Source organism: Botrytis byssoidea, assembly GCF_014898295.1.
Source record: "Botrytis byssoidea strain MUCL 94 chromosome Unknown BBYS_023, whole genome shotgun sequence".
In the NCBI taxonomy this organism is placed as follows: domain Eukaryota; kingdom Fungi; phylum Ascomycota; class Leotiomycetes; order Helotiales; family Sclerotiniaceae; genus Botrytis; species Botrytis byssoidea.
Window position 1 is genome coordinate 127,584 of NW_024065864.1, and position 23,400 is coordinate 150,983.

Sequence of the window (23,400 nt, forward strand, 5' to 3'; positions counted from 1 at the left end):
AGTGAATAAAAGAGCAATATGTGACAATCAATTCTTTGTCCCCGTTCTTAAATAACAGCTGCCAGCAGTCTCAAATGCCTATCTCATGAACATGGCATTCATAGTCACATTGACATCATTGCGCCGGCAGTACTCCCTAATTAACATCTAATGGCAAAATCATAAACAAAGGCTTTCCCAAACCAGTCCACCGGCTAAATGATGATCTTCGCATCCTTCCTTTTATATAAATCATCACTTTGATTTTGTACCTATTTGCCAGCTAATTTCTTGCCTTTCTTTTGTGTGGCCAGATGAGTTTTAGGGTCTGATAGATTGAAGGCCATCTGCTCGTGAACTTCGGGGGTTCCAACCCAAGTGTGGAGAGGTGTCGAGCTACTGGTATAGGTTGGGAAACTGGAGTATGCAGATTGGTGCTGCAACCCGATCGAGTCATTTTGGCTTACGGGGATGTTGTTATCCCCATTATCATCAACGGAGGTAGTTGGAGTCAGGATAATGATCGAGGACTGTGAAATTGATTCGGAGGATGGGCTAGTATATTGCGGTCTCATGGAAGTTTCCGTATCTGCATACGAGCTAGCAGCACAAGTACTGTCGGATAGACGATGGTCAAAGGAAGACCGTGCCGATGTATTCACAATTTTTTTGTGTTGGTCGATATTCACTGTCGCAAAGTTGCAACTCGTAGAGAGTTCATTGACCAAGTCTGGAGCAAGGTCTTCGGCGATGTCACCAAAGTATTGATTCATAGAAATTGTATCGCCTTGGAAAATCCACTCGCATACATTTTTCGACGGCACGTGGATGCCTGCGAGGTCAGAAATCGATGTTTGGAAAGAGCTTGACATTCTGATTGAGGCAGCTAGGCAGCGAAGTTAGTCTCTGAGAGTCATTGGCAAATGGATGAAGGGGTTGATGATGAACATACACTTTTGTTGATTGAAAAAGGAGGTAAGTAAATCTATAGTATTGACAAGAACAGCGACTCGGGTTTTTATAACAATCAATCATGCAAGCTACTTTTGATTGAATAGTAGAGCTTGTTGAAGGTAAATGAAATGATTGTCTATTTAAGAGGGGTGGTGATTATCGGATAACGGAGAAAGACTAGGAGTCTGCAATTTACCTATCCAACCTACCTCACTCATTTCATTACTTACCTCACGCTCTCAGTACAGCACACCAATCAATCACCGGTAGCCTCTGTCGCTTGCCAAAAATATCATTGTAAACGCGTCCCAATCCTTGATAGTATCAAGTCACGGGGAGTGACTTTGAAAAGGGCGATTTCGCTGGCACTGTACAAATTCTCTTAATGAATTCGCTTGGCACGCCCTCACAGGCTCTTCTTTAATTCATAAGAGTATCGTATAGTGCCCTTAGTCTAGAGCCAATCAGACCTCTTGGTTCGTCTGAATCCTTCGTCGCGATCAATTGTTGCGTGCGATTGGTCGTAGCTGCATGAACAGCTCAATGCCTCAAAGGCGGTCATCATTGAACCGAACAATTATAAGACAGAAATGAAAAAGGTGATTTTCACAGAGAACGGTCGCCCTTAAGTGTAAAGAGCATGTTCAGAGAGGGCGAGCCCTTATATCAATTGCTTCAAACCTTGCTTTCCAACAGTGGGTAGGATGCACACAGCCATCATGCAAGGATTCAGCGCGAATTTGCATGGAGGACAGTAACCCTTGCGACCGACATGATGATAACATTTGATTCGATATCGGAAATGATAAGACGGATCATATGACCATTTTTGCAGAAGCATCCGAAGATGGGCGCAACAACAGAGGGAAGATCATTGAGGCAGAAGGAGGGGCCCGTATAGCACTCGTTCCTGATGGCCAATTGAAAAAATCATGTTGCAATTCGACTTGCTTTGATGCATGGCTGCCATCCTGCATGTGATGGATGTTACTTTTTCGTGCAATCACCCTTTAGCCCCCAAATGTCAGACCACATTTTGACAAGGAATATTGGTGAGTCAAATAAATAACACCCCGGATATGCCGTAGAACTTCGAACTTCGTTTGATGTGAAAAAGAGCGTCATCCTATTCAACTTAATCCTCTTATGACTGGATCGAGAATGCTGCAATCTTACAAGCACATATTTCGTGATCATTGTATATGTGCTCTGTATGTCAATGTAGCCGGGAGAGGCTCATGATCAGACCCGTCTCGCACCATTGCAAGGTAGTAACGCTCTTTGCTTTACCAATCATTACCAAATTATGCATTCCTTCATATGGCAGAGTTTTTGCAAAGGGAAATCTCTTTGCTGAACATTGTCGATATTCTGGCGGAAGTTCGGGAGCTTCTGCCATACACGTGATCTCACCACTTCGGATATCCCTTAATCTCCTTATTCCCGATAGCCAAGAATTCTTTTGCCCCTTTTCTCGTCGCTGCCAAGATAATACATCTACGTTCTCTGTGTTATAAGAAGCTTTTACTGTCGGTCAAATGATAAGCTCGGATCATTTCAAATTCTCCGTCTGTTTGTCCAGTCCGAATCAATTGGGCTAGGCGTAGGTGATTGTAGCGCATCCAGCGCTTCAAGAAGCTTGCTCCTTGATATCATCATTATGACGAAAATCGGACATTGAACCATCCAACGTACAAATCTTTCATTGTGAAGTCACATAATCTGGCACGAGACTCAGTAACACAATCCTGTTCTGTATAGCGTTGCAGCCTTCCAGTCACCTTCCCAATGAACAAACTGACTAGTATGTCGATTCCTCCGCCTTGGCGAGTGGCTTGCAAGACTTTATATGAGATTCAACAAGACTGGTGGTGGATAAGTAGGTTTTAGTGTGGTTTCAAGCACGTGATGATCATCGCGGACAAATCTTGGCCTCCAACCAGAAAGCATAGATACGTTCTAGATTCATGCTAAATGGAAGATTTAAGGGACTGATTAAAACCTACTTAAATTGGTGATTCAAATAAAGCTTCTCTGGTAAACTTCACCATTCGTGGAAAATTCAAACTTGTCAACACGAGGGAAGTGCCGACCCGCTGCCAAGCTGAAATCTGGGGATATGGAGTTGAAACATGGGGAAATCCCCATGACTACAGATTAATTTCCGTCTGAAGATTGTGGAGATAATATCTAGTACCGGTGTGTTCAACATCATCTGGTGCCTATGAGCTGCCGTTTTCTGGCAAATTGTGGATGATCCTTCCAACCTTCCTGCCTGAGTTTATATTGATTTGCGGAAACCCAATGTACGTAGTTATTCCGGCCCATGACAAATTCATTTCGCTCATTATTCGGCGATTGTTCACATGAAAAGAATACGATTTCGGGAGATTGCTATGCTTGGCCTCTAGGACTTCATAAAGGCGGATATCCCCAAGAGCACACATTGCCAAGTTTGACTCCCATCCATTCTACTTGATCGTTTCATCATGCATAAGAACTCTCAGATCTCTGGGCTTTTAGCCCTCACCTTGTCAGGTGCTTGCACTGCCCAGACAGCTTGTACTGCTTCGGTGTATTCCCAAATCGCTCCTTGTGTTGCGTCCTCTACCGCCATTGTTTTGAACAACGTATTTGCACCATCAGGTAGCAGTATTGACCTTACCAAAGTTAAGGCTGGTACAACAATCACCTTTGCTGGAAAAACAACATTTGGATTCACCAATGAAAGCAGCTTCGAGCCAATCAAGCTGGGCGGTTCTGGAATCACTGTTACCGCTAAGCCCGATGCAATTATCGATGGTAATGGCCAGGCTTATTGGGATGGTCTTGGTTCAAACGGTGGTGTGCCAAAGTATGCCTCCACGTCAATTCAATGACCATGCAGCTAAAAATGAATTTAGACCAAACCATTTCATCGCAGCCTCGAAATTGATCGGAAATTCCGTCATTGAGAATCTCTACATTCAAAACTGGCCCGTCCATCTTTTCACTATTACCGGTGCTGTCGGACTGACCATTCAAAATTTGGTCCTCAACAACACAGCAGGAGACGCGCCAAATGCAGCAAGTGGTACATTGGCCGCAGCACATAATTCAGATGGATTTGATGTCAGCTCATCCAGCAACACAATCATCAAGAATACAAAAGTTTTCAACCAGGATGATTGTGTAGCCGTCACGAGCGGGAACAACATCACCATCGATGGGTTATATTGCTCAGGTGGTCATGGTCTCTCCATCGGATCTGTTGGTGGAAAGAGTAACAACAATGTTACAAATATCACAGTAAGTTATATTTACTTCGATATTGAAAAATTTACTTACTCATATATTTTCAGTTCAAGAACAGCGAATTAGTCAATTCCAGCAACGGAGCTCGCATCAAGTCAAATTCTGGAACCACCGGTTTCATCTCCAACATCACATACAGCAACATCAAGCTCACCAATATTGATACTTATGGAATCGATGTACAACAAGATTATCTTAACGGAGGTCCAACAGGAGAGCCAACTAACGGTGTCAAGATTGAGAACGTTTTATTTGAAAATGTGGTTGGAACAGCTGCAGCCAGTGCTAGAAATTACTATGTGCTTTGTGGTGAAGGAAGCTGTAGCAATATCAAGTTCTCTGGTGTCAAGATCACAGGAGGCGCAAAGAACAGCACCTGTAACTACCCAGCAACTGGCTGCCCCGCATAAATATACATGGGGAGCGAGGAGAAGTGAGAGAATAAGGGTCACCTGAAACAGGAGGAGAGAGAGGATAAAGGGTGTATATACTTGGGCACCGTTGTTTGTATATAAAATAAAAATATTCGCAGAAATTCTATTCTACAATCACATATGTGTATAATTGATGTACTAACCTACTGTGAATCGGCCGCTCTAAGGCTCACACGAAACAAGGGATCGTCAAGTCAGGCATCTATCAATACTCAGTGTACATCGTAACATAAGGTCAAGCCATGTTTTCAATCATATCCACTATACACCGTGTATATTCGTATATACCGAGCAATCAACATAACAACGGCACTTAATAACCCACTCAAAGATATCAGACGACCTCTAAAGCGACAAAGGGTGGCAGGCTAGGGTTTCAGGATATGGGATATCGGTCAAGGAATAAGGTAAACGTCACTTTGGACTGAACGTCGTCTGTTGACACAAAATCGATAAGGCTCAAAAGACCCTGAAATAGTGGAACAAGATAAGTTGATCGAGCGGTGAATTTGTCAGAACAATACCTGAATCCTACGGCCCTAAATGAGGGGCCATCCTATCCTTATAGTGTAGCGGGGCTCGGACACCCATAACTCCACAAGATTCCATGGAGAAGTATACCCGCGCCGACTCCCATCTTCCGCATAAACGTTGCTTGTCGTGACATCGCAGCCCGCATGTAGCATTATGCAAAAAACTACACGTTTTTATATGCAACACGCAGGAGAATCGTAATAACGTGCGGCACGGCGTTGACTACCCCTTTCCGTAAACAATCTGTGACTTGCGTCCGAAACTTACGTCGGTCGACCCGGTCGGTCATGCACGACTCGTGTGTCTCAAAACGAACAAAAAGGCAAAATCTTTCCTCTGTTGAAGAATTTTCGGACGTAGTGTACCTGATAAAGTAGTATGCCCGTACGGAAACGGAAACTTTAAGAGCCACTTTACCTGTGCAGAGAAAAGCCCCGAGATCAACAAATTTCAAAATAGCTCAAGCCCGTCTCAAACCGAGCCCTACAAATCACAATGCCTATGAACTTGCTTCGTTTATGAGCTTTGATTTTGATACCTAGAAAAAGAGTTCTCAACAACGCGATTGCGACCGTATACGGTTGCTCGCGCCGAAGTGCCTTTGCTTCATAGTCCACTCGGTTGTCTCAACATTGGCCGTCTCCGTGCATCTTGATCCTAATGGAATATCCTTTTTCGATACGATTCTCCGATGTCAATGCACACATCTAGGAATCGCGCATCTGCATCTTCTTTCGGTTCGTCTCCGATGACATACAGCAAAAACTCTCGGTAAGGATACCGGTTTTTGTAGTCTTATTTAGAGACACTCGATTAATTCTGACCCAACCATAATTTGATTCCGATTGGTCCCAATCAGGTAACATTTTCGTGATATCTTTGGTGGAAATCAATTAAGATATCAATAAACTGTTAGATGATGACGACAATCCTGATGATTCTGACGGTCTAATAATGGCACAAGTAATCCTGAGATCTCAAATTATAAGGATATTCTGATGAAAGGGTTTAAAGGATATAGATCATTCTCAAGTACCCAATATCCTTCTAGAGAGGTCTTGGTGTCGTTCATGCCGACCTCCATGCTGCTGAGCCTTATAAGAATAGGGATAAGTTTTTGCTTTCGGGAAAATCCTAGAACGGCATGTCGGTACTTTCGGCATGGTAACCCAAATAGGAAGCAAAGCCATTTCGGTGAGGCAAGAAGATCGTCCGCGAGCCTGCCTCGGCTCACGGTTATTGGTGAACCTTGAGTATTTGAACCATTTTGTCATCAAACGCAGCAATGTTTGAAGGTTTGAGAACAACTGCATCGGAAGACATACGCAAGTTTGGAAAAAGCGCCTTGAGACTTTTGTGGATTTGAGTGAATATTGCAGCGCGATTGCTTCGGAGAAATCTATTGATACAGGAGAAGAGGCATCGAATTACGACGTGAGACAGTACCTGGATGACCTTGGTTGCGGTGTAGTGTTTATTATAGATTTTTGATTGCATTGGATCGGTCCGCATTGCAGTAAGCCCACATCACGTCAAGCGTTTGATCTAGAAACGGAAAGAGATACAAATCTGTTCGGAAGCCTATCTCGGACGAAAAAGCAACGATTCGCGCATATATAAGAGACTGACTGCAGACGGAATATCAAAATGGACGGTCAAAAGATCAAACGTTCAAAGAACATAATGGCTCAATCAACATATCAATCGGTGGTTTTAGCAAAGCGTCCTACTGGACAAATTGTTCCAGGAGAGACTTTCGAGAAGAAGGAGAATCCAATGGTAACGGAGGCAGATCTCAAAGATGATCAAGTCTTGGTTGAAGTGTTATATCTTTCATTGGACCCGGCCATGAGAGGTTGGTTGAATGGTACGTACCGACTGTTATTTTCTTGCCTCTATTACCCTATTAGCCAGTGATGTGAATGATGTGGAGGGAAACATTATTGACACACCCCGCTTCCACACGTGATAAATGCTGACATTGAATGATGGAATAGACAGAAGATCATACGTTCCACCTGTACAAATTGGTGAGGTTATGCGTGGTGTTTCCATTGGAAAGGTCATCGCCAGCAAATCATCAAAATTCAATGTCGGTGACTACGCATCCGGCATTACAGGATGGAAAGAAATAGCTATCATGGCTTCCAAAGACCTCACACCTATTGATCTTCCACCCAACGGCAAGCTCACCGATGCCCTTGGTGTTCTTGGAATGACTGGTCTTACCGCCTACTTCGGAATTCTGGAAGTTGGAAAAATCAAGGCTGGAGATTTCGTTGTAGTATCTGGTGCCGCTGGTGCTACTGGAAGTGTTGTTTGTCAAATTGCTAAGCTTAAGGGAGCCAAGGTTTTGGGTCTTGCTGGAAGTGATGACAAAGTACAATGGTTGAAGGAATTGGGTTGTGATGATGCTTTGAACTACAAGGATAAGGATTTCCCATCTAAGTTCAAGGCTGCTACACCAAACTTCATCGATGTATTCTTTGACAATGTCGGAGGAGAGATTTTGGAACTTGCTCTCAGCAGAGCGAAGCCATTCTCAACTTTCGTTATGTGTGGTGCTATCAGTCAATATAACTCGGATACTCCAGTTGGACCAAAGGTATGTCATACTCTCTCCAAATATTGCTTGCCGCACTTTGCTAACCAAAGTTAGAACTTCTCAATGATCATCGCAATGAGAATTCGTCTTCAAGGTTTCATCGTCTTCGATTACGCATCCAAGTACGCTGAAGCCCGTAAAGAGATGTCTCAATGGTTGGCAGAGGGCAAACTCCAAAGAAAGGAGACTATTATCAAGGGTGGACTTGGTGTTGCCGAAAAAGCTTTAATGGAATTGTATCAAGGTGTTAATACTGGTAAGTTCTCATCCTATCTCAGTACTTGTACACCCTTTTACTGACAATCTATAGGTAAATTATTGGTCGAGATTAAGGAAGATAGTTCTGTTGGTTCCCGTTTGTAAGAGATACCTAGATAGATTAATGCATGAATGATGAAGCATACACACTATATATCCCACGAGTTCCTTTCAAGACGTTGTTTAGGGCGTCTTATTCTGTTTCACGGTTAGTGTTTATCTTATGAGAAATGTGTTACATATGTGCAATGAACTCTCAAATGCCCAGCTAGATTTTCAATGTGCATTCAAAACTTCGTGATCTAGTATCAAGATGCTTAAGAAAACATGCAAGTTTTCATAACCTAAAGTTACAATTCTCCAGAGGCTCAACGTCCCCCTGAGTCTCGTAACCCTCCACCCCAGTCCATGATCTCCACCAATTCCATTAGCCGCACTTTTACACTCAAGGCCCACCACTCCGCCCCACCATCCCTCCGCTATCCACTATCCACTACCCACTCCGTCCTTACGCCCGCGCACAAACCCTAGCCCTGCCTCATGATTCGTTCCCGCTATTACTATCGCTAAATCCCCACTAAGCACATCCACCATACCCCCTCCATCCACTCATACTCTCCTCCCGCCATTCCCTCCATCCACAGTCATTTTTCAGCCCGCACCACAATTGTTTTATGTATATACGCTTCTACGTTGTGCTCTCCCAACCAATAACCTAATCTGGTCGCTTAGCTCAGTTGGTTAGAGCGTGGTGCTAATATCTGTTCTGTTCATTCAGCTAGGTTTGGCACGCCAAGGTCGGCGGTTCGAAACCGCCAGTGATCAACTCTTTTGCTGTGTTTGACTGCGGGAGAGCGTCTCTCTGTGTTGACAAAGTGGTGCTGCCACTCATCCTTTTTTGCCGCTCAAAAGGCATCCCTATTTTACTCAGTGTTTTCAGGATGACACCAGGCTAAAGAACTCAAATATATATGATTTTGAATCCTGGAAAGCTTCATCTACAATCCTATTTCAATAGTTTTTGAGAAAAGCAGAAAGTTGCTATATGATGGAGGTATTTGTTGTATACATCCTACCTCGCTTAGACGTAAAATATCCAGGCTATGTGCAAAAGGAGAAATAATTTTAAAGTAATCATCGAAGGTAACCGAAGGTAACAAGCCCAAAAGTGAAGACATTATTATTATTCGTAGTCTAATAGTGGCTTTTTCGATAAAGCGTAGCGAGGAACCGAGGAAACTTGACAAAAAGGGGGGAAGTTGCCATCTATAAGTGCAAACGAAGGCTCGCGTGATGACGATACAACGCGAGAGCTATATTGATTGTTTTAGAGAATTCGACTTCGTATTTCGAATGTAATTATATTATGGAATTACGATATAGAATGCATACTCTGCACACAGGGCGTGGAACTTGGAGATATAAAATTTACGTCAAATCTCTATGTGTGGGATTTCGAGGTAGCGGAGGCGTATACTTGAACACGCAAATCGCTTCTTGAGAGAAGGCTTTCTAGTCATTACGAGCATAGTACTATCCTGTGTTTGGTTTGCCATGGTTCAATAAGGTTACGAAATGATACTTACTAGGTGATCATGAGTGTATATGAGATGATATCTAGGAATATATGTATAAAGTAGGGCCACTTAGAATACAAATGCTTGAAGTTGACACTTAAGGATAGATAGATACCTAGAAGATATACATGGAGTAGAAATAAAATAATTCAAGAGAAGAATGACTCAAAGAGAAAATAAATGCTATAGGATCACTCGCATAAGAAAGATACTAGTCGTGCTACTAGAGATGTGTTTACAAAGGACATACCAGTCATTCGAGTAGATAGATCGTCCACGAAGGAATCGTTCCCGACTTGGAACAAGAACAAAATGGTATTGCAGGAAAGAAAGTACTAGGTAGTTTGGTGACGATTCAACAGGATGAGGGTAATTTTCACCAGGAAAATTATGCTGCCGATCTGATGGATGCACATCTCTGGTCCAAAGCCAAAAAATGTTCTCCTCCACCCAGGTACCAACGACCTCTTTCCCAAGACACTACCCATCAACCAAAAAATCACCAAAAGAGTCAAAAAGCAAACGACATGTGCAGGATTTGAACCTACGAGGCCGAAACCATAAGATAACCGAATTATCCATTCAAGTCTTACCCATTAACCACTCTGGCAACATGCCCATCATACTAGTTTGCGTGATTTGTTGATGATGTAATCTGGTTTCAAAACTATATTGCTCATATATTGAAAAGTGGACGAGTGGATTGAATGACTCGGGTAATATCCGGAAATCAAGGTATGAGAGGAGAGCTCAATGGAGCTTCAGGAATGTGAGAACGACCCCGCGTTCAAAAGTAGGTAACGAAGACCTGAATTGCGATTTCATTATTCCACTTCACTACACAATTTCAATTACAATCACAAGCCCAGACCTCACGTTCAAATAAACTCACATACTATCACTCAAAATGGCATCTCAAGCAGCATGTATCTTCTGCAAGATAATCAAAGGCAAGTTTCTCATCTCTGTCACATCTCAGCGCAATTCCAACGCTCGATGCAAAGGCTAACCTGGTGGTCCATTCGTAGGAGATATTCCCTCTTTCAAACTCTACGAATCGGAAAAGGTGCTTGCGTTTTTGGATATTAATCCTTTGTCCAAGGGTCACGCTGTGAGTATTTTCTTGTATTCGTGTTATCGTATCGAAGCTTGTATACTTGTGTTTCTGCGGGTGAAGCTATTCCGAGGTTTCCCGATTATGGATGGATGAATGAATGAATGGAGGGTGGATGAGATATACAGATAGAACAAAACTAACACATCGATCAATATCTAGCTCGTAATTCCCAAACATCACGGCGAGAAATTGGTCGATATTCCCGATGATCAGTTAGAGGAGATTCTGGTACCTATCTATTTTCCTTCCTTCTCATCCTCTCTTCGCATTTCCTGGACATCATACTCGAAAAAACGAATATCACATCTACGCACATATTTTACAATGGAATTATACCAGATAAGCAATTCTCAAGAATAAAACAAATACTAACACAATACCTCTACCTAGCCCGTAGTAAAGAAACTCGTCGTAGCAACCGGTGCGGAAAATTACAATGTGCTACAGAATAACGGACGTATTGCGCATCAGGAAGTTGATCACGTATGTTTCTCATCTTATTCCCCTCATACCCCCTAGATCTCTCTCCCTTACCAATGCCATCATAGACTACAATAACTAACAGCTTCTCTAGGTACATTTCCATATGGTTCGTCCCCTCTCCTCTGTCATCCTCACAATACCCAATTTCCCACCCCATCCCATCCCAAACTAACCTCCTCCCCCTCCTCCACAGATTCCCAAACCCTCCACCGAAGAAGGCATGTCCATCGGCTGGCCGCAACAAAAAACAGACATGGACAAACTAAAAGCTCTCTTTGCAGAGATAAAATCAAAGATGTAAATAACTATAAATATCCGTTGTATTTAGAAGCGAGCAAGCAAGCAAAGAAGCGAAGCAGGCGTTAAGAATCAATACTTTCCAATGAGTTATTGGAGAGAGGAAGAACAGTTTTATTCCAGAGGTATTTTTTATCTATTTATAAGAACCTCGGGGTGTATTGTATGTAGGGTGCAGGAAGATGATAGCTTTGGTTTGGTTTGGCTAGGTGATTTACTGATTGATCAATGATGAATGCTGAATGATGAATGAAATAAATGAGAAGAGATTGAAAAGATACAAGATATGATAAATCACACCTCTCAAAAAGTAACTTCCATTCCCCTCACCATCTATCCAGTATACCTACCTCATCCCATCTCATCTTAACCTTAAAATCCCAGTCCAGCCCAGCCCAGCCCAGATCCCATAAAGCATAACCCAGTGCAAGTACAAGATATCTACCCACCTACCTACCTACCTACCTACCTACCTACCTATCTATCTACCTATCTAGTATTTACACAAGTAGCCCATAACACAACATAACATCTCATCTCCCTTGTCCCCTCCATCTCCTCTCCCTCCCTCTCCCTCCCATCCACCCAATACAGATCAATCGATATATCTAGGGAACCAGAGAGGTGTGTGGTGGTAGTTCAAAAACAAAGTTTCAGTGATAGAAAGCATGTATGTATATGTACTTAGTAAGATGTATATATATATGTATATACATACATACATACATACATACATACATACATACATATATAGAACCTAGCTTATAGAACCCAGCTTATAGCTTACAAAAAGAAATTTTCAAACCTACCTATACAATCTCTATTACATATACAAACATGTACACACATATACATATATCCAATAAAATCCCATGCATCCCTCACCATTCTCGAACTTGCTGATTGCTCCACAAATCAATCGAAGAACCAAGACCTGACCTGATTAAATTGCATACTCGATATCCAGATATTTCTTTCTTATTTTATTCTTCTGCTCTTATTCTGATTCTGATTCTCGCTCTTATTCTCATTATATATCTTCCTGTTCCTATAGCCTTTCCTATTCCCCTTCTCTCCCTCTTCTTCTCTTTCTTCCTCACAACCCCAATCTAATCAATATCGTCAGCCGAAGTTTCCACCGCCGGAGTAGCCGCAGGAGCCGTTTCCCCCTTAGCCTTTGGGTAAAAATCCAATTTCCCCCCTGGATTAATGACGCCCGTTCGATCATACAAACTCTTTGCCCTAACATAGGGATCCAATTTCCAATAATCATCTCTGAGCTCCTTTGCCAATTCTGTCCTCCTAGTCTTAATTTCGGGTGTCTTTCCTTCCGAGTTGATCCACTCCAGTGTAGCTTTCTCATACGCATCCACGATATTTTCTCTTTCTTTCAAGAGCTTATCTCGGGTTGCTGTATCTTTCATCAAGTCGTTTTCGCCGGGAACTGGTTCTACGAATTTGTATTCCCAGTTCTCGTCGCCGCCGAGTTCGGCGAGGATTTGAGAACGAGGAACGAATTCGGACATCTCTTCAACGTTATTTGTGAATTGGACTTTAGATGCGACGACGGGGTCTAGCCAGCCACGTATTATTTTCCAGATACCTGGGGAAGTTAGTGAAGGGGTTCTTGGAGGGGTAGAAATGAAGGTGTACCTTGGAAGACCCATGGTGCTCTGTGAACTAGGACTACGCCCAAACTTTCGGGGTAGTTGGCTTCGAAGCATTTGATCATGAATTTGACAGGCCCATAATCCTATTATGAAATTAGCAAATTTCGGTGCAAAGGAAGTGGTAGGGGGTTCAATTACCATATTGGCCAGTGAAAATCCAGTCATATCGAATACTACACACTATCATGTTGTCAGTACTTATTATACCGAGTAAACTCAACATGGAAAGTGAAGTCTTACAGCAGTATCTACTGGTGGTTCCAATAGCATCCTAGCCGATTCTATAATGAAAACCGTATATCTTTCCAAACTTTCTTCTGACTGCTCTCCTTGTTTGTGTAAGCGAGCTCTCACAAAGCACATTGGTCTTCCGGCTCTGTAAGAATTTCATATTAGCAATGATCTAAATATGTGTGTATCGATCAAGGGTAAGATAATGTTCGAATTAAGAAGTAGATGGAAAACCCAGAATACGTACTTGTCTAAACCATGCAAGAAACTCTTTCCCGAGCGCATCTGCGTAAGGAATCCTTCTGCATGTCTCTTCTTTTCAGCATTAGTCGACTCCTCATCTTCGACAGCAGCCAATTCTCCATTTTTCATGATATCATCATCAACATGCATATCCGAAGCTCTCCATCTCATGGTAGAAATCATCATGACCAATGCCTTATCCACATCCCATTTTCTCGCTCTCAAGAACCTCAATAGAAGCGCATCCGGATGATCATATTTCACCATACTCCAGAATGTCGCACGAATTGAGGCCGGTGGCAGACTAGCCAAAGCATCGTGAAATTCCTTGGTTTGCCCATATTTATCATCCGCATCCGAAGCATTCGAGATACGCGAAGCAGCGCTTGTAGATTTTGTGGATGCAGCATCATCATCCTTATTTTTCCTGCGCAGGGCCGAGAATCTCTTCTTCTTAGGTTTCTCGGGAGCCGAGGTATCCGATTTTGCAACACCATTGCTCACTTCCGAATCGCCACTGGTGCCGTTGGTATCTGCTTGGGGATCAAGTACGCCGAAGACTTGTAAGGTGGCAACCCAGAATTCTCGTAATTTCTCTTCTTCATGTGCTGTCAATGTGCCAGGTCGACCTGGGAGTGTTTCGCCCGTCATTTTGTAATATTCGTAATATTCTTGCTCGGGATCAATTTGCACCTGTCGTGGTTGGAGTGTATGTGTCTTTGGCTGACTGTATGTTGAAGTATAGAGAAATGCGCTGCTAATGAATGTAAGGATTAAGACGGTAGCCCAATTTCCTAAGCTGCTTTGCACAAGCGTTCGCAAAGGTGTTTCACAAGAAGTATTGCGCTTTTCAAGGCAGTCGAGTGACAATGAGGATGTGCTTCGATTATAGATAGAAGTTGTAGCGCTCGACCTTTTCCAAGCGGAGTTAGGAAGTAAAGTTGCGCGCTTTGCCGGATTCAATCCCTTGATCTTCAAAGTGCTTGAATGGATTTCAGAATAGTTGCGACGAAGGGGCGCAAATGCTTGTATCCTACCAAAAGATTGAATAAGACCCCCGCGGTTATGATTTCGACGTATTAATGTAGTAGATATAGAGAATGAATACTGAGTATAATGATGCACAAAACCACCGGTTACTCCAGCTGATATTTTCATGGAAAAGATGTATGGTCGATTATTTTCAATTCTTGAATGAGAGAGTCAAGATGAAGGAGGGGTTGAGGCTGGAAGTGAGGGGACTCAAGCCTTGATATATAGGCCTCTCGAATCTATGTCACCAGAAAAGCAAGCTTGTTACGAGATGAGGTCAAGTTATGTATGGGCTTATTGTATACCACGATAAAATGAGTAGGTACCTCTCCCACAATATTATAAATGCTAAGCAAATCATTCCCTTTACCCATTCTTTTAGTATCCAAACTCAAAGCGACAGGAAATTAAAATACGATTCACGAGCAACGGAAACATCTTCTAATCCGAAGAAGCCGCGGATCATCAGAAGTGCTTCAACCCAATTTCCTTTTTTTTTCCATACCCGTTCTGCAGTTCATAAAAAGTTCGTCATTGTGCGGCGCTCTGTTCAAGATGTTGTGTGTGCCTCTGTGCCAAAAAAAACTCGTGCACACGACATAAAAATGTAGGTGCGAGGGTGCGTGTACTAATAGTAGCGGGGTAAAAATGTATCTCTAACATCCGTGGTTGGTGTGGTTCTTTTAATGCAAGAATGAGATCTACTGGTACCTACCTAGTAGGTAGATAAGTTGGAAAGTTTCAGGCATTAATTTTCACCGCTCTTGGTCAAAAGATATCAACCCTAGATTGTGTTGTATGTTGTATGTTGTATGTTGTACGTTGATGTTGATGTTGTATGTTGTTGTATGTTGTACAGATACATGGTACGTACATACATATACATACCTAGCATTGAATATTTAGTACCTCCAGGGCTATGCGATAACTGTGGTTTGCGCACTGATTGGGTACTGACGATAAGGTCGTGAGCCCAGAATTTGTATCAAGGCTTCCCCTCATAAACAAAACAACAATACCAGTACATCTACATCTACAACCACCATTACCATCACAATCATAACCACCACCACCATCACCATCACAATGTCCTCCACCACCCCCCTCAACGACGGCCACAGCAGCGTCAAAAGATCCCACTCCGCCTCTCGAAACCCGCTGTCTCGTCCAACCACTCCTCTCCGTCCATCCTCCCGTTCTTCTCTTCGCGAATCGGCGAGAAAAAGTACTGGTGGTTATTCGAGCGCACCTCTGGAAGCATTTGAACCTGCGTTTGCGGAATTGTCTGATTCGATGGCAGATTTAGAAGCCAATTTTATGCATTTACAATTGATGCATGAGAGTTTGGCGAGGTTTAGTGAGAACTTTGCCAGTTTTCTTTATGGATTGAATATGAATGCTTTTTGCGTCGATTTTCCCGAGGTTTGTTTACTTGGATTGGCCTATTTTTTTTGGCATTGGTTGATCAGGTTACTAGGCACCTATCCCAGATTCATTTCGTCGAGCACAAGAACAGGAGGAGCAATTAGGTCAGTATAACAGATCAATAGACAATGAAAAAGCTACCGATACGTGCAACAGGCAAATCAACAAATTCAGAAAGATTTCGTGGTGAAATTGATGGCGAAACAACATTTTTGTAAGCAACATATTATTCGCTGCTATGGTTCATGGTTCATAGTTCATGGCTCATTGATTTCTCTAGGACCACGGATACCTCCTTCGTTGATAATCCTCCTCCAACCTCCTCGAGAGGAACCCCGAAATTCACAACCCCTGCGCCATCAAGAATAGCAGGCTCTTCTCGCCGAGGTGGATCTTCGGGTGGCTCTGGCTCATCTGGTAGAGGTATTCCCGTTCCGCGTGGTGGACGTGGCGGTAGAGCAAGCGGTCTTGCAAGAGGTCGAGGTCGGGGTGTAAGATGAGACGGAAATACACATTTAAAAAGTCCCTTCTCCACCATGATACCCCGCCATAGATTTTGTAGTAGCCACGATAAACTAAGCTTTGATAAACCCTTTCTATGATTACTCCATGTCGAGGGGCAATGATATCTGTGCTCAGGTTTCCTGGTCGTCGATAAATCCGGAGTTTTCCATCTCTACCTCTACATCTAGAGCTTTATTTCTCTTGCCATTATCTGCAGGGCCTTGGCCAATAGCTGCTTCAGCATCTCTTTGTGTATATGGTCCTTCCTTCAATGCCTTGACTCTGTTGTATCAAATTAATATCTTGCTATACAAACTTTCTCCTGTGATTGCAGAACCTACCTTCTCTTGTGAGGTTTGCCCTTGAGATGCGATAGCATACTATTCTCCGATTCATACCATTTTGCGCACTCAATGCAATACCATTTTCCTAAGCCTGGCAAATCTTCTGCGGCTTTTGAGTTTTTATGTTGCGCAAGATGTTTTGGGGAACGAATATCGGCAGAAATTTGATCGAGATCTCTGTTGCGAGAAATATTAGTTGTGCGCACAAATTTTTCCAATATCTAACAAGCAATTGAACTTACCTCAATCTTCTTCTGGTCTTAGTCTTTGTTGATTTTTGAGGAATACCCATTGTGATGTATTAGTAGTAAGTAGTATCAATATCGTGATATCTTTATTTCATTGACTTTTGATTGGAGTTTTACTGGAAATGGAAATCTCGATGTATCGGGCAATGGTTGACAGTCGCAAACTCCGCAATCTTGAATTACCTACTAAAAAATTTGCTCTAGGCTTTAATTTTTTTGGAAATTACGGGGAAACTTTTACCCGTCCCACTATTTAGGGATCCACTTTAGAGAGCCAATCCAACGTGGTGCATCTGTCCGAGGTTTCACGGTTAGATCGGGAAGAGAGTGCGGAAGTTGTGAACAGTTTGGGAAAGCTCCGCTCCATCTGTCCCGGCGGAAGTACGTAGGATTTGTCCTACATGCAAATGCCATCGAGATTGATTGTATTCGATGTTCCATGATATTTATATGGGTTGGTGACACTTGGTGTTGGTATGATTATGTCGATTGAAAAGCTTCAAGTTTATTAAACACATTCGAGATTTCCAGATAGCGGAAATGTCCAAACTAGCTGACTGAATGCCTAGTATTTTAGGTACTTTCAAGTGGACATTGTGGATAGAAATATATGTAGCATACCTAGCATATACATACGAACTACCTACCTAGGCAGTATTCATATGAAAATAATTCCCAACTTTTGAAGAACAAACTCAGCCTCGGGGAGGTCCTGTATGCACAGCACATGATCGGAGTAGAAGTCCGCCTTCGCATCGCACCGGACCCGTTAGACGGACAATCACAGTGAAGCCAGATTCACACGCAAATGAGAATGTGGATAAATGGATGCGGGCAGTGAAATCTGATTGGTGATGAATCTGAAAATTTTATCCACTTATCGACCTGCAGACCTACGAAAAATTCGCATTTGAAATACGAATAGCCGCAAACAAAGGGCTTCCAGTTCATGGACGAGGGGAGGAGAGGGACGAGAGGGACGAGAGGGACGAGAGCAGACGTAGGTAGAGTAGGAAATTGGAAAATAAATTTATATTCGGTTCCCTCCTGTTTGCTATGAGGTTGATGTGATAATTTCAATTCAAACTTTTTAATACATACAATATCATACAATATCATACCATACGATACGATACCATCCATACCATCCAATCCATCAGATTGATTATCTCACTCTTATATTTATATTTCATTGGATAAAACGTAACATAGTTTTATATAAAATACATAATACCTCATCTCTGATTGGTCCGCTCTCTCTGGTCAAAGCTTGCAGATAACCCGCGGCCCCCAAGCTTCGGTTGTCCAAGTTTCTTCCTCCCACTATTTTACAACTTCGAGTTGTATAATAATCTTTCCAACCTACAACCTTCCTCTCTCCCCTCCTCTTTTACCTTACCAACGTCTCTCATAATGTTGGCAACAAGACAGGTTCTCGCTGCTGCGCAGCGGCGAGCATTCACCGGCATGGGCATTCGCACAATGGCCACTGTTGGTGATTCCCCGCTTGATAAACAAGTGAGACAAAATATCCACGAAAAGAACAACTTCATCAACTACAAGAAGATGTCCGAGAACCTCTCAATTGTTCGTCAAAGATTAAACCGTCCTTTGGCCTACGCTGAGAAGATTCTCTACTCCCATTTGGATGATCCTCACGGTCAAGAGATTGAGCGTGGTGTATCATACCTCAAACTTAGACCCGACAGAGTGGCTTGTCAAGATGCCACGGCTCAAATGGCTATCTTGCAATTCATGTCCGCTGGCATGCCTTCCGTCGCAAACCCTACCACCGTCCACTGTGATCATTTGATTGAGGCACAAGTTGGAGGTGCTAAGGATCTTACTCGGGCTATTGATATCAACAAGGAAGTCTACGATTTCCTTTCTACTTCGTGCGCAAAATACAATATTGGTTTCTGGAAGCCAGGTTCTGGTATCATTCATCAAATTCTCCTCGAGAACTACGCTTTCCCAGGTGGTCTCCTCATCGGTACCGATTCCCACACACCAAACGCTGGTGGTCTCGGAATGTGCGCTATTGGTGTAGGTGGAGCTGATGCTGTCGATGTCATGGCCAACCTTCCTTGGGAGTTGAAGGCACCAAAGGTTATTGGTGTTAAGCTCACTGGTCAACTCTCCGGCTGGGCTACTCCAAAGGATATTATCCTTAAGGTTGCTGGTATCTTGACTGTCAAGGGTGGAACTGGTGCTATTGTCGAATACTTCGGTCCAGGTACCGAGACTATCTCTGCTACTGGTATGGGTACGATCTGTAACATGGTATGTTTATTTTCTCATCTCCTAATTTCAAATATTTTCATCTTCTCAATTCCTTTCGAACATTCACATGTCATCTTTCTGGCTTGTCACTAACTATATCTACAGGGTGCTGAAATTGGTGCAACCACTTCTCTCTTCCCATTCAACGACCGTATGTACGATTACCTCGCTGCTACCAAGCGTACCGAAATTGGAGACTTTGCTCGCACATACGCCAAGGAACTCAGAGAGGATGAAGGTGCACAATACGATCAATTGATTGAGATCAACCTTTCTGAGCTCGAGCCACACATCAACGGACCATTCACCCCAGATCTTGCTACCCCAATCTCCAAGTTCAGTGAGGCCGTCAAGGCTAACAACTGGCCTGAGGAATTGAAGGTCGGACTTATTGGTTCTTGCACAAACTCCTCTTACGAGGATATGTCTCGTGCTGCTTCTATCGCTGAAGATGCCATGGCTCATGGTGTTAAGGCAAAGGCTCTCTTCACTGTTACTCCTGGTTCCGAACAAATTCGTGCTACTATCGAGCGTGATGGTCAATTGAAGACTTTCGAGGTTAGTAATTCTGTACACAGAAGCATCAAAATAACATTATTCTAACTTTGTTATCAGGACTTCGGAGGTATGGTTTTGGCTAACGCATGTGGTCCATGTATCGGTTAGTACCCCTTTTTTCCCTTTCCCCTTTTTTGCCTAAACGATCCGACCATGCAATTCTCAACCACAATTTGAACATTGAAATGCTATGCTGAGAGCGTAATTGGCAATTCTCGCTTCAAGTAGCATTTCAATTGTTGAAATTGATTGGTGTATTTGAAATGTTTTCAATTGTTGAGATAGATTGGACTTTGAAATACTTTATGAGGGATACCCTTCCAGATCTATTTCACTTCACCTTTACTTGCCTCATCTCTCCTTCAACGTTACTTACATCTTCATCTAGGGCAATGGGACAGGCGTGACGTACCCAAAGGAGTTGCTAACTCCATTATCTCGTCCTACAACCGTAATTTCACTGGACGTAACGATGCCAACCCAGCTACTCACTCCTTCGTCGCGTCCCCAGATCTCGTAGTCGCTATGACTATCGCTGGTTCCCTCCACTTCAACCCTCTTACCGATACCTTGAAGGGTAAGGATGGAAAGGAATTCAAGTTGTCCCCACCCACTGGTGATGGATTGCCATCAAGGGGATATGACCCAGGACAAGATACCTACCAAGCACCACCTGCTGAGCGTGCTTCAGTCAATGTTGCCGTTTCCCCAACCAGTGACCGTCTTCAACTCCTCGAGCCATTCAACGCATGGGATGGAAAGGATGCTTTGGATATGCCAATCTTGATCAAGGCCAAGGGAAAGACCACCACTGATCACATCTCTATGGCTGGTCCTTGGCTCAAGTACCGTGGACATTTGGACAACATCTCCAACAACATGTTGATTGGTGCCATTAACAGTGCTAACGGTGAGGCCAACAAGGTCAAGAACTTCACCACTGGTGAATTCGATGCCGTCCCAGCTACTGCCAGAGATTACAAGAAGAAGGGTATCAGATGGGTTGTTATTGGTGACTGGAACTACGGTGAGGGAAGTTCAAGAGAACACGCTGCTCTTGAGCCAAGACATCTTGGAGGTCTTGCCATCATTACCAAGTCTTTCGCCCGTATTCACGAGACCAACTTGAAGAAGCAAGGAATGCTTCCTTTGACTTTCATCAACCCAGATGACTATGATAAGATCGATCCATATGACAAGGTATGAAAATCGAACAAGCATCCTACAATGAACCGTCAAGCTAATTTAATTTCTCTTTAGGTCGACCTTTTGTGCACTGAGATCGCTGTTGGCAAGCCAATGACCCTCAGAGTTCACCCCAAGTCCGGCGAGTCATTCGACATCAAGCTCGCACACACCTTCAACGCTCCACAAATTGAATGGTTCAAGAACGGAAGCGCCTTGAACACAATGGCAAAGATGAATGCATAAATCATTAAAATAACATTTGGGTGCGGTTGTGGTGTTGGGCGGTGGTTTACGAGAATTAAATTTTTCTGGGCTTTCGGAGCTAATGGGTTGCTCTGGTCTGCTACTGTATTTTGTTCATCACAGTGGGCCACTTTTTTTTAGTTTCTGCTTTTACAGTTTATTCTCGTACATTAGGCCTCCTTTTTTATGTTAAAATGTATGAAATTCCCAGATGGGAAAATGCTATGATAATCAACGTTTTGCGCTATGGATTTTTATCGAATGATTGTGAAATGGAAGAAAACTTGTTCTTTTTGAATGTCTGAATCTATGAGGAGAACATGAGGTGCCTGCTGGCATGGTTAAGCTAGCCATGCGGATTAAACGCCGTATTCTAGGAATGCATTCTGTGTCTTTAGGTATTGAACCTCTACTACAGTAGCTTCGGTCTTCCCTTCACTGTTGATTATTCTTTGAAGTACCTATCGATATTCGACATCTCATCTCTGGTCTATGACATTGATGGTTCTAAATCTACATACCTACCTCGCATTCATCACACAGTGCAAGCGAGATTTAATATAGAATGGGGTAGGGGGGTTGGATGAATGGATATATTGGTATTGATATTGAAATTGATATTGATAGGGCAGTTTGATCTTACTAGAGACTCGGTATAGAATTATGGATGTGTACCTGGTTCTTAAGGTGTATATCGAGATGAGATGAGTTGAGATGAGAGGATGAGGATGAGGATTGTGGGTATTGGGTATTGATTGTAAAGAACTCGAATTTGAGGGAAGTGATGGATGTATAGATCTATAGATTTATAATGAGATCAAGATTTGCTTGTAATAATAAATCGACTGTATGGGGGTTGGAATGGTGATACACTGATTGTGGTTATTGGTATTGGTATTGGTGATTGGGTGGGTGGTATGGATTTTTTATTTGTGTATCTATCTAGCTGCTTTCAATTGATCTACTCATTTGTTCCTAGCTATATAAGAATCACATATCCTGTACTTCAAGTTCGGTATATACCTAGTTACGTCTCGGTGAGGGACACTATGTGCAATTCAATTGGTACTTTAATAATCTATATAATCGTCGAGGCTCTTTTATGGTGTAGCCAGTAATCAAGATTGAGAATTGGAGAGTGGGTTTCTATATCTTTCAGTGAGCTTTGCAGTTCGTTGTGAGTGTGTTTGAATGGTCTAGTTCCTTGTTCATTTTTATAGTACTGGTGAATGTATCTGATCTAGACTCCTTGGAAGAGTTTATTCAATTAATCTCCGATTAGTAGAATAGTAGAATAGCGTTTGTGATTAATCAAATTTGCGGTAAATGTATCATCTCCTTCTCATAGACATTGATATCTTTTGATACCAAACCCTAGGAATTAATCTTCTCCGTTGCGGAATTGCTTACTAGGTGAACACTTTTTGTTTGGTGTTTAATATCATTTTCTAACGAGTTTTATGTATGGAGAGATGTTCTCTGCATACCACTTTGTTGTATCATTACCCGTTCTTTGGTTCTCTGGGGTTGATGTAGGCGCTTTGGGTTTCAATTTTTAGAGTTGTCGGTGAAGGTAATGTCTGTGAAGGAAGTAATAACAGAGGGTTAAGAATGTGAAGATGACTAGTGTTAACAAGAAGGTCATTTCGTAATTTCGATTAGTGGTCTTAATGCTTTGCTTCGCGGTGTTTACGGCTGTGTGTTGTATATTTCCTTCTATCGGTAGAGATTAGACTGTATGAAATGGGAGAAGTGGAGGGGCTGGTGTGAGGAAAGTATAGATGTTTGGTAGACGTGGTTTTGTGAATAAGTTTCAGGATTTCATGGTTAGTGTTGTTTATTGTTTGGTGATTCGGGAATCATTCTGATGGAGATGGAGATGAAATAATACTTCACTTG

General features: G+C 42.7%; 8 protein-coding genes across 8 annotated transcripts; 5 read left to right on the forward strand and 3 right to left on the reverse strand.

Moving 5' to 3' along the window:
* Positions 1–251: 251 nt before the first annotated feature.
* On the reverse strand, positions 252–851 carry EAE97_009658 (uncharacterized protein; the record flags this gene model as incomplete). Its single annotated transcript, XM_038880173.1, has 1 exon — positions 252–851. The coding sequence occupies one exon, from the start codon at positions 849–851 to the stop codon at positions 252–254; it is 600 nt and encodes a 199-aa protein (XP_038728879.1).
* Positions 852–3,422: 2,571 nt separating this feature from the next.
* Positions 3,423–4,637, forward strand: EAE97_009659 (uncharacterized protein; the record flags this gene model as incomplete). Its single annotated transcript, XM_038880174.1, has 3 exons — positions 3,423–3,787; positions 3,837–4,221; positions 4,275–4,637. The coding sequence occupies 3 exons, from the start codon at positions 3,423–3,425 to the stop codon at positions 4,635–4,637; spliced, it is 1,113 nt and encodes a 370-aa protein (XP_038728880.1).
* A 1,872-nt stretch (positions 4,638–6,509) lies between these two features.
* EAE97_009660 (uncharacterized protein) lies at positions 6,510–8,216 on the forward strand. Its single transcript, XM_038880175.1, has 4 exons — positions 6,510–7,062; positions 7,193–7,800; positions 7,855–8,056; positions 8,111–8,216. The coding sequence occupies exons 1-4, from the start codon at positions 6,843–6,845 to the stop codon at positions 8,161–8,163; spliced, it is 1,083 nt and encodes a 360-aa protein (XP_038728881.1). The 5' UTR covers positions 6,510–6,842; the 3' UTR covers positions 8,164–8,216.
* Positions 8,217–10,417: 2,201 nt separating this feature from the next.
* EAE97_009661 (uncharacterized protein) lies at positions 10,418–11,843 on the forward strand. Its single transcript, XM_038880176.1, has 6 exons — positions 10,418–10,585; positions 10,664–10,746; positions 10,912–10,980; positions 11,143–11,235; positions 11,327–11,341; positions 11,429–11,843. The coding sequence occupies exons 1-6, from the start codon at positions 10,543–10,545 to the stop codon at positions 11,534–11,536; spliced, it is 411 nt and encodes a 136-aa protein (XP_038728882.1). The 5' UTR covers positions 10,418–10,542; the 3' UTR covers positions 11,537–11,843.
* Positions 11,844–12,641: 798 nt separating this feature from the next.
* On the reverse strand, positions 12,642–14,834 carry EAE97_009662 (uncharacterized protein; the record flags this gene model as incomplete). Its single annotated transcript, XM_038880177.1, has 5 exons — positions 12,642–13,135; positions 13,186–13,285; positions 13,341–13,382; positions 13,443–13,578; positions 13,681–14,834. The coding sequence occupies 5 exons, from the start codon at positions 14,832–14,834 to the stop codon at positions 12,642–12,644; spliced, it is 1,926 nt and encodes a 641-aa protein (XP_038728883.1).
* Positions 14,835–15,668: 834 nt separating this feature from the next.
* On the forward strand, positions 15,669–16,633 carry EAE97_009663 (uncharacterized protein; the record flags this gene model as incomplete). Its single annotated transcript, XM_038880178.1, has 4 exons — positions 15,669–16,130; positions 16,186–16,237; positions 16,290–16,347; positions 16,414–16,633. The coding sequence occupies exons 1-4, from the start codon at positions 15,795–15,797 to the stop codon at positions 16,631–16,633; spliced, it is 666 nt and encodes a 221-aa protein (XP_038728884.1). The 5' UTR covers positions 15,669–15,794.
* Positions 16,634–16,768: 135 nt separating this feature from the next.
* On the reverse strand, positions 16,769–17,273 carry EAE97_009664 (uncharacterized protein; the record flags this gene model as incomplete). Its single annotated transcript, XM_038880179.1, has 3 exons — positions 16,769–16,919; positions 16,979–17,158; positions 17,224–17,273. 3 exons carry the CDS (start codon positions 17,271–17,273, stop codon positions 16,769–16,771), a joined length of 381 nt encoding a protein of 126 aa, XP_038728885.1.
* Positions 17,274–18,642: 1,369 nt separating this feature from the next.
* On the forward strand, positions 18,643–21,821 carry EAE97_009665 (uncharacterized protein; the record flags this gene model as incomplete). The annotated part of the gene is made up of 5 exons (XM_038880180.1): positions 18,643–19,512; positions 19,618–20,070; positions 20,128–20,173; positions 20,459–21,270; positions 21,331–21,821. 5 exons carry the CDS (start codon positions 18,643–18,645, stop codon positions 21,499–21,501), a joined length of 2,352 nt encoding a protein of 783 aa, XP_038728886.1. The 3' UTR covers positions 21,502–21,821.
* Positions 21,822–23,400: the final 1,579 nt, after the last annotated feature.

What these genes read in the sequence shown, in the direction of transcription:
- EAE97_009660 (XM_038880175.1), top strand. Translation starts at nt 6,843, where the DNA reads ATGGACGGTCAAAAGATCAAACGTTCAAAGAACATAATGGCTCAATCA. An exon ending in CATGAGAGGTTGGTTGAATG is followed by an intron (nt 7,063 to 7,192) that starts GTACGTACCGAC and finishes ATGATGGAATAG; the next exon opens with ACAGAAGATCATACGTTCCA. An exon ending in ATACTCCAGTTGGACCAAAG is followed by an intron (nt 7,801 to 7,854) that starts GTATGTCATACT and finishes AACCAAAGTTAG; the next exon opens with AACTTCTCAATGATCATCGC.
- EAE97_009661 (XM_038880176.1), top strand. Translation starts at nt 10,543, where the DNA reads ATGGCATCTCAAGCAGCATGTATCTTCTGCAAGATAATCAAAG. An exon ending in CTTTGTCCAAGGGTCACGCT is followed by an intron (nt 10,747 to 10,911) that starts GTGAGTATTTTC and finishes ATCAATATCTAG; the next exon opens with CTCGTAATTCCCAAACATCA. An exon ending in ATCAGTTAGAGGAGATTCTG is followed by an intron (nt 10,981 to 11,142) that starts GTACCTATCTAT and finishes ACCTCTACCTAG; the next exon opens with CCCGTAGTAAAGAAACTCGT.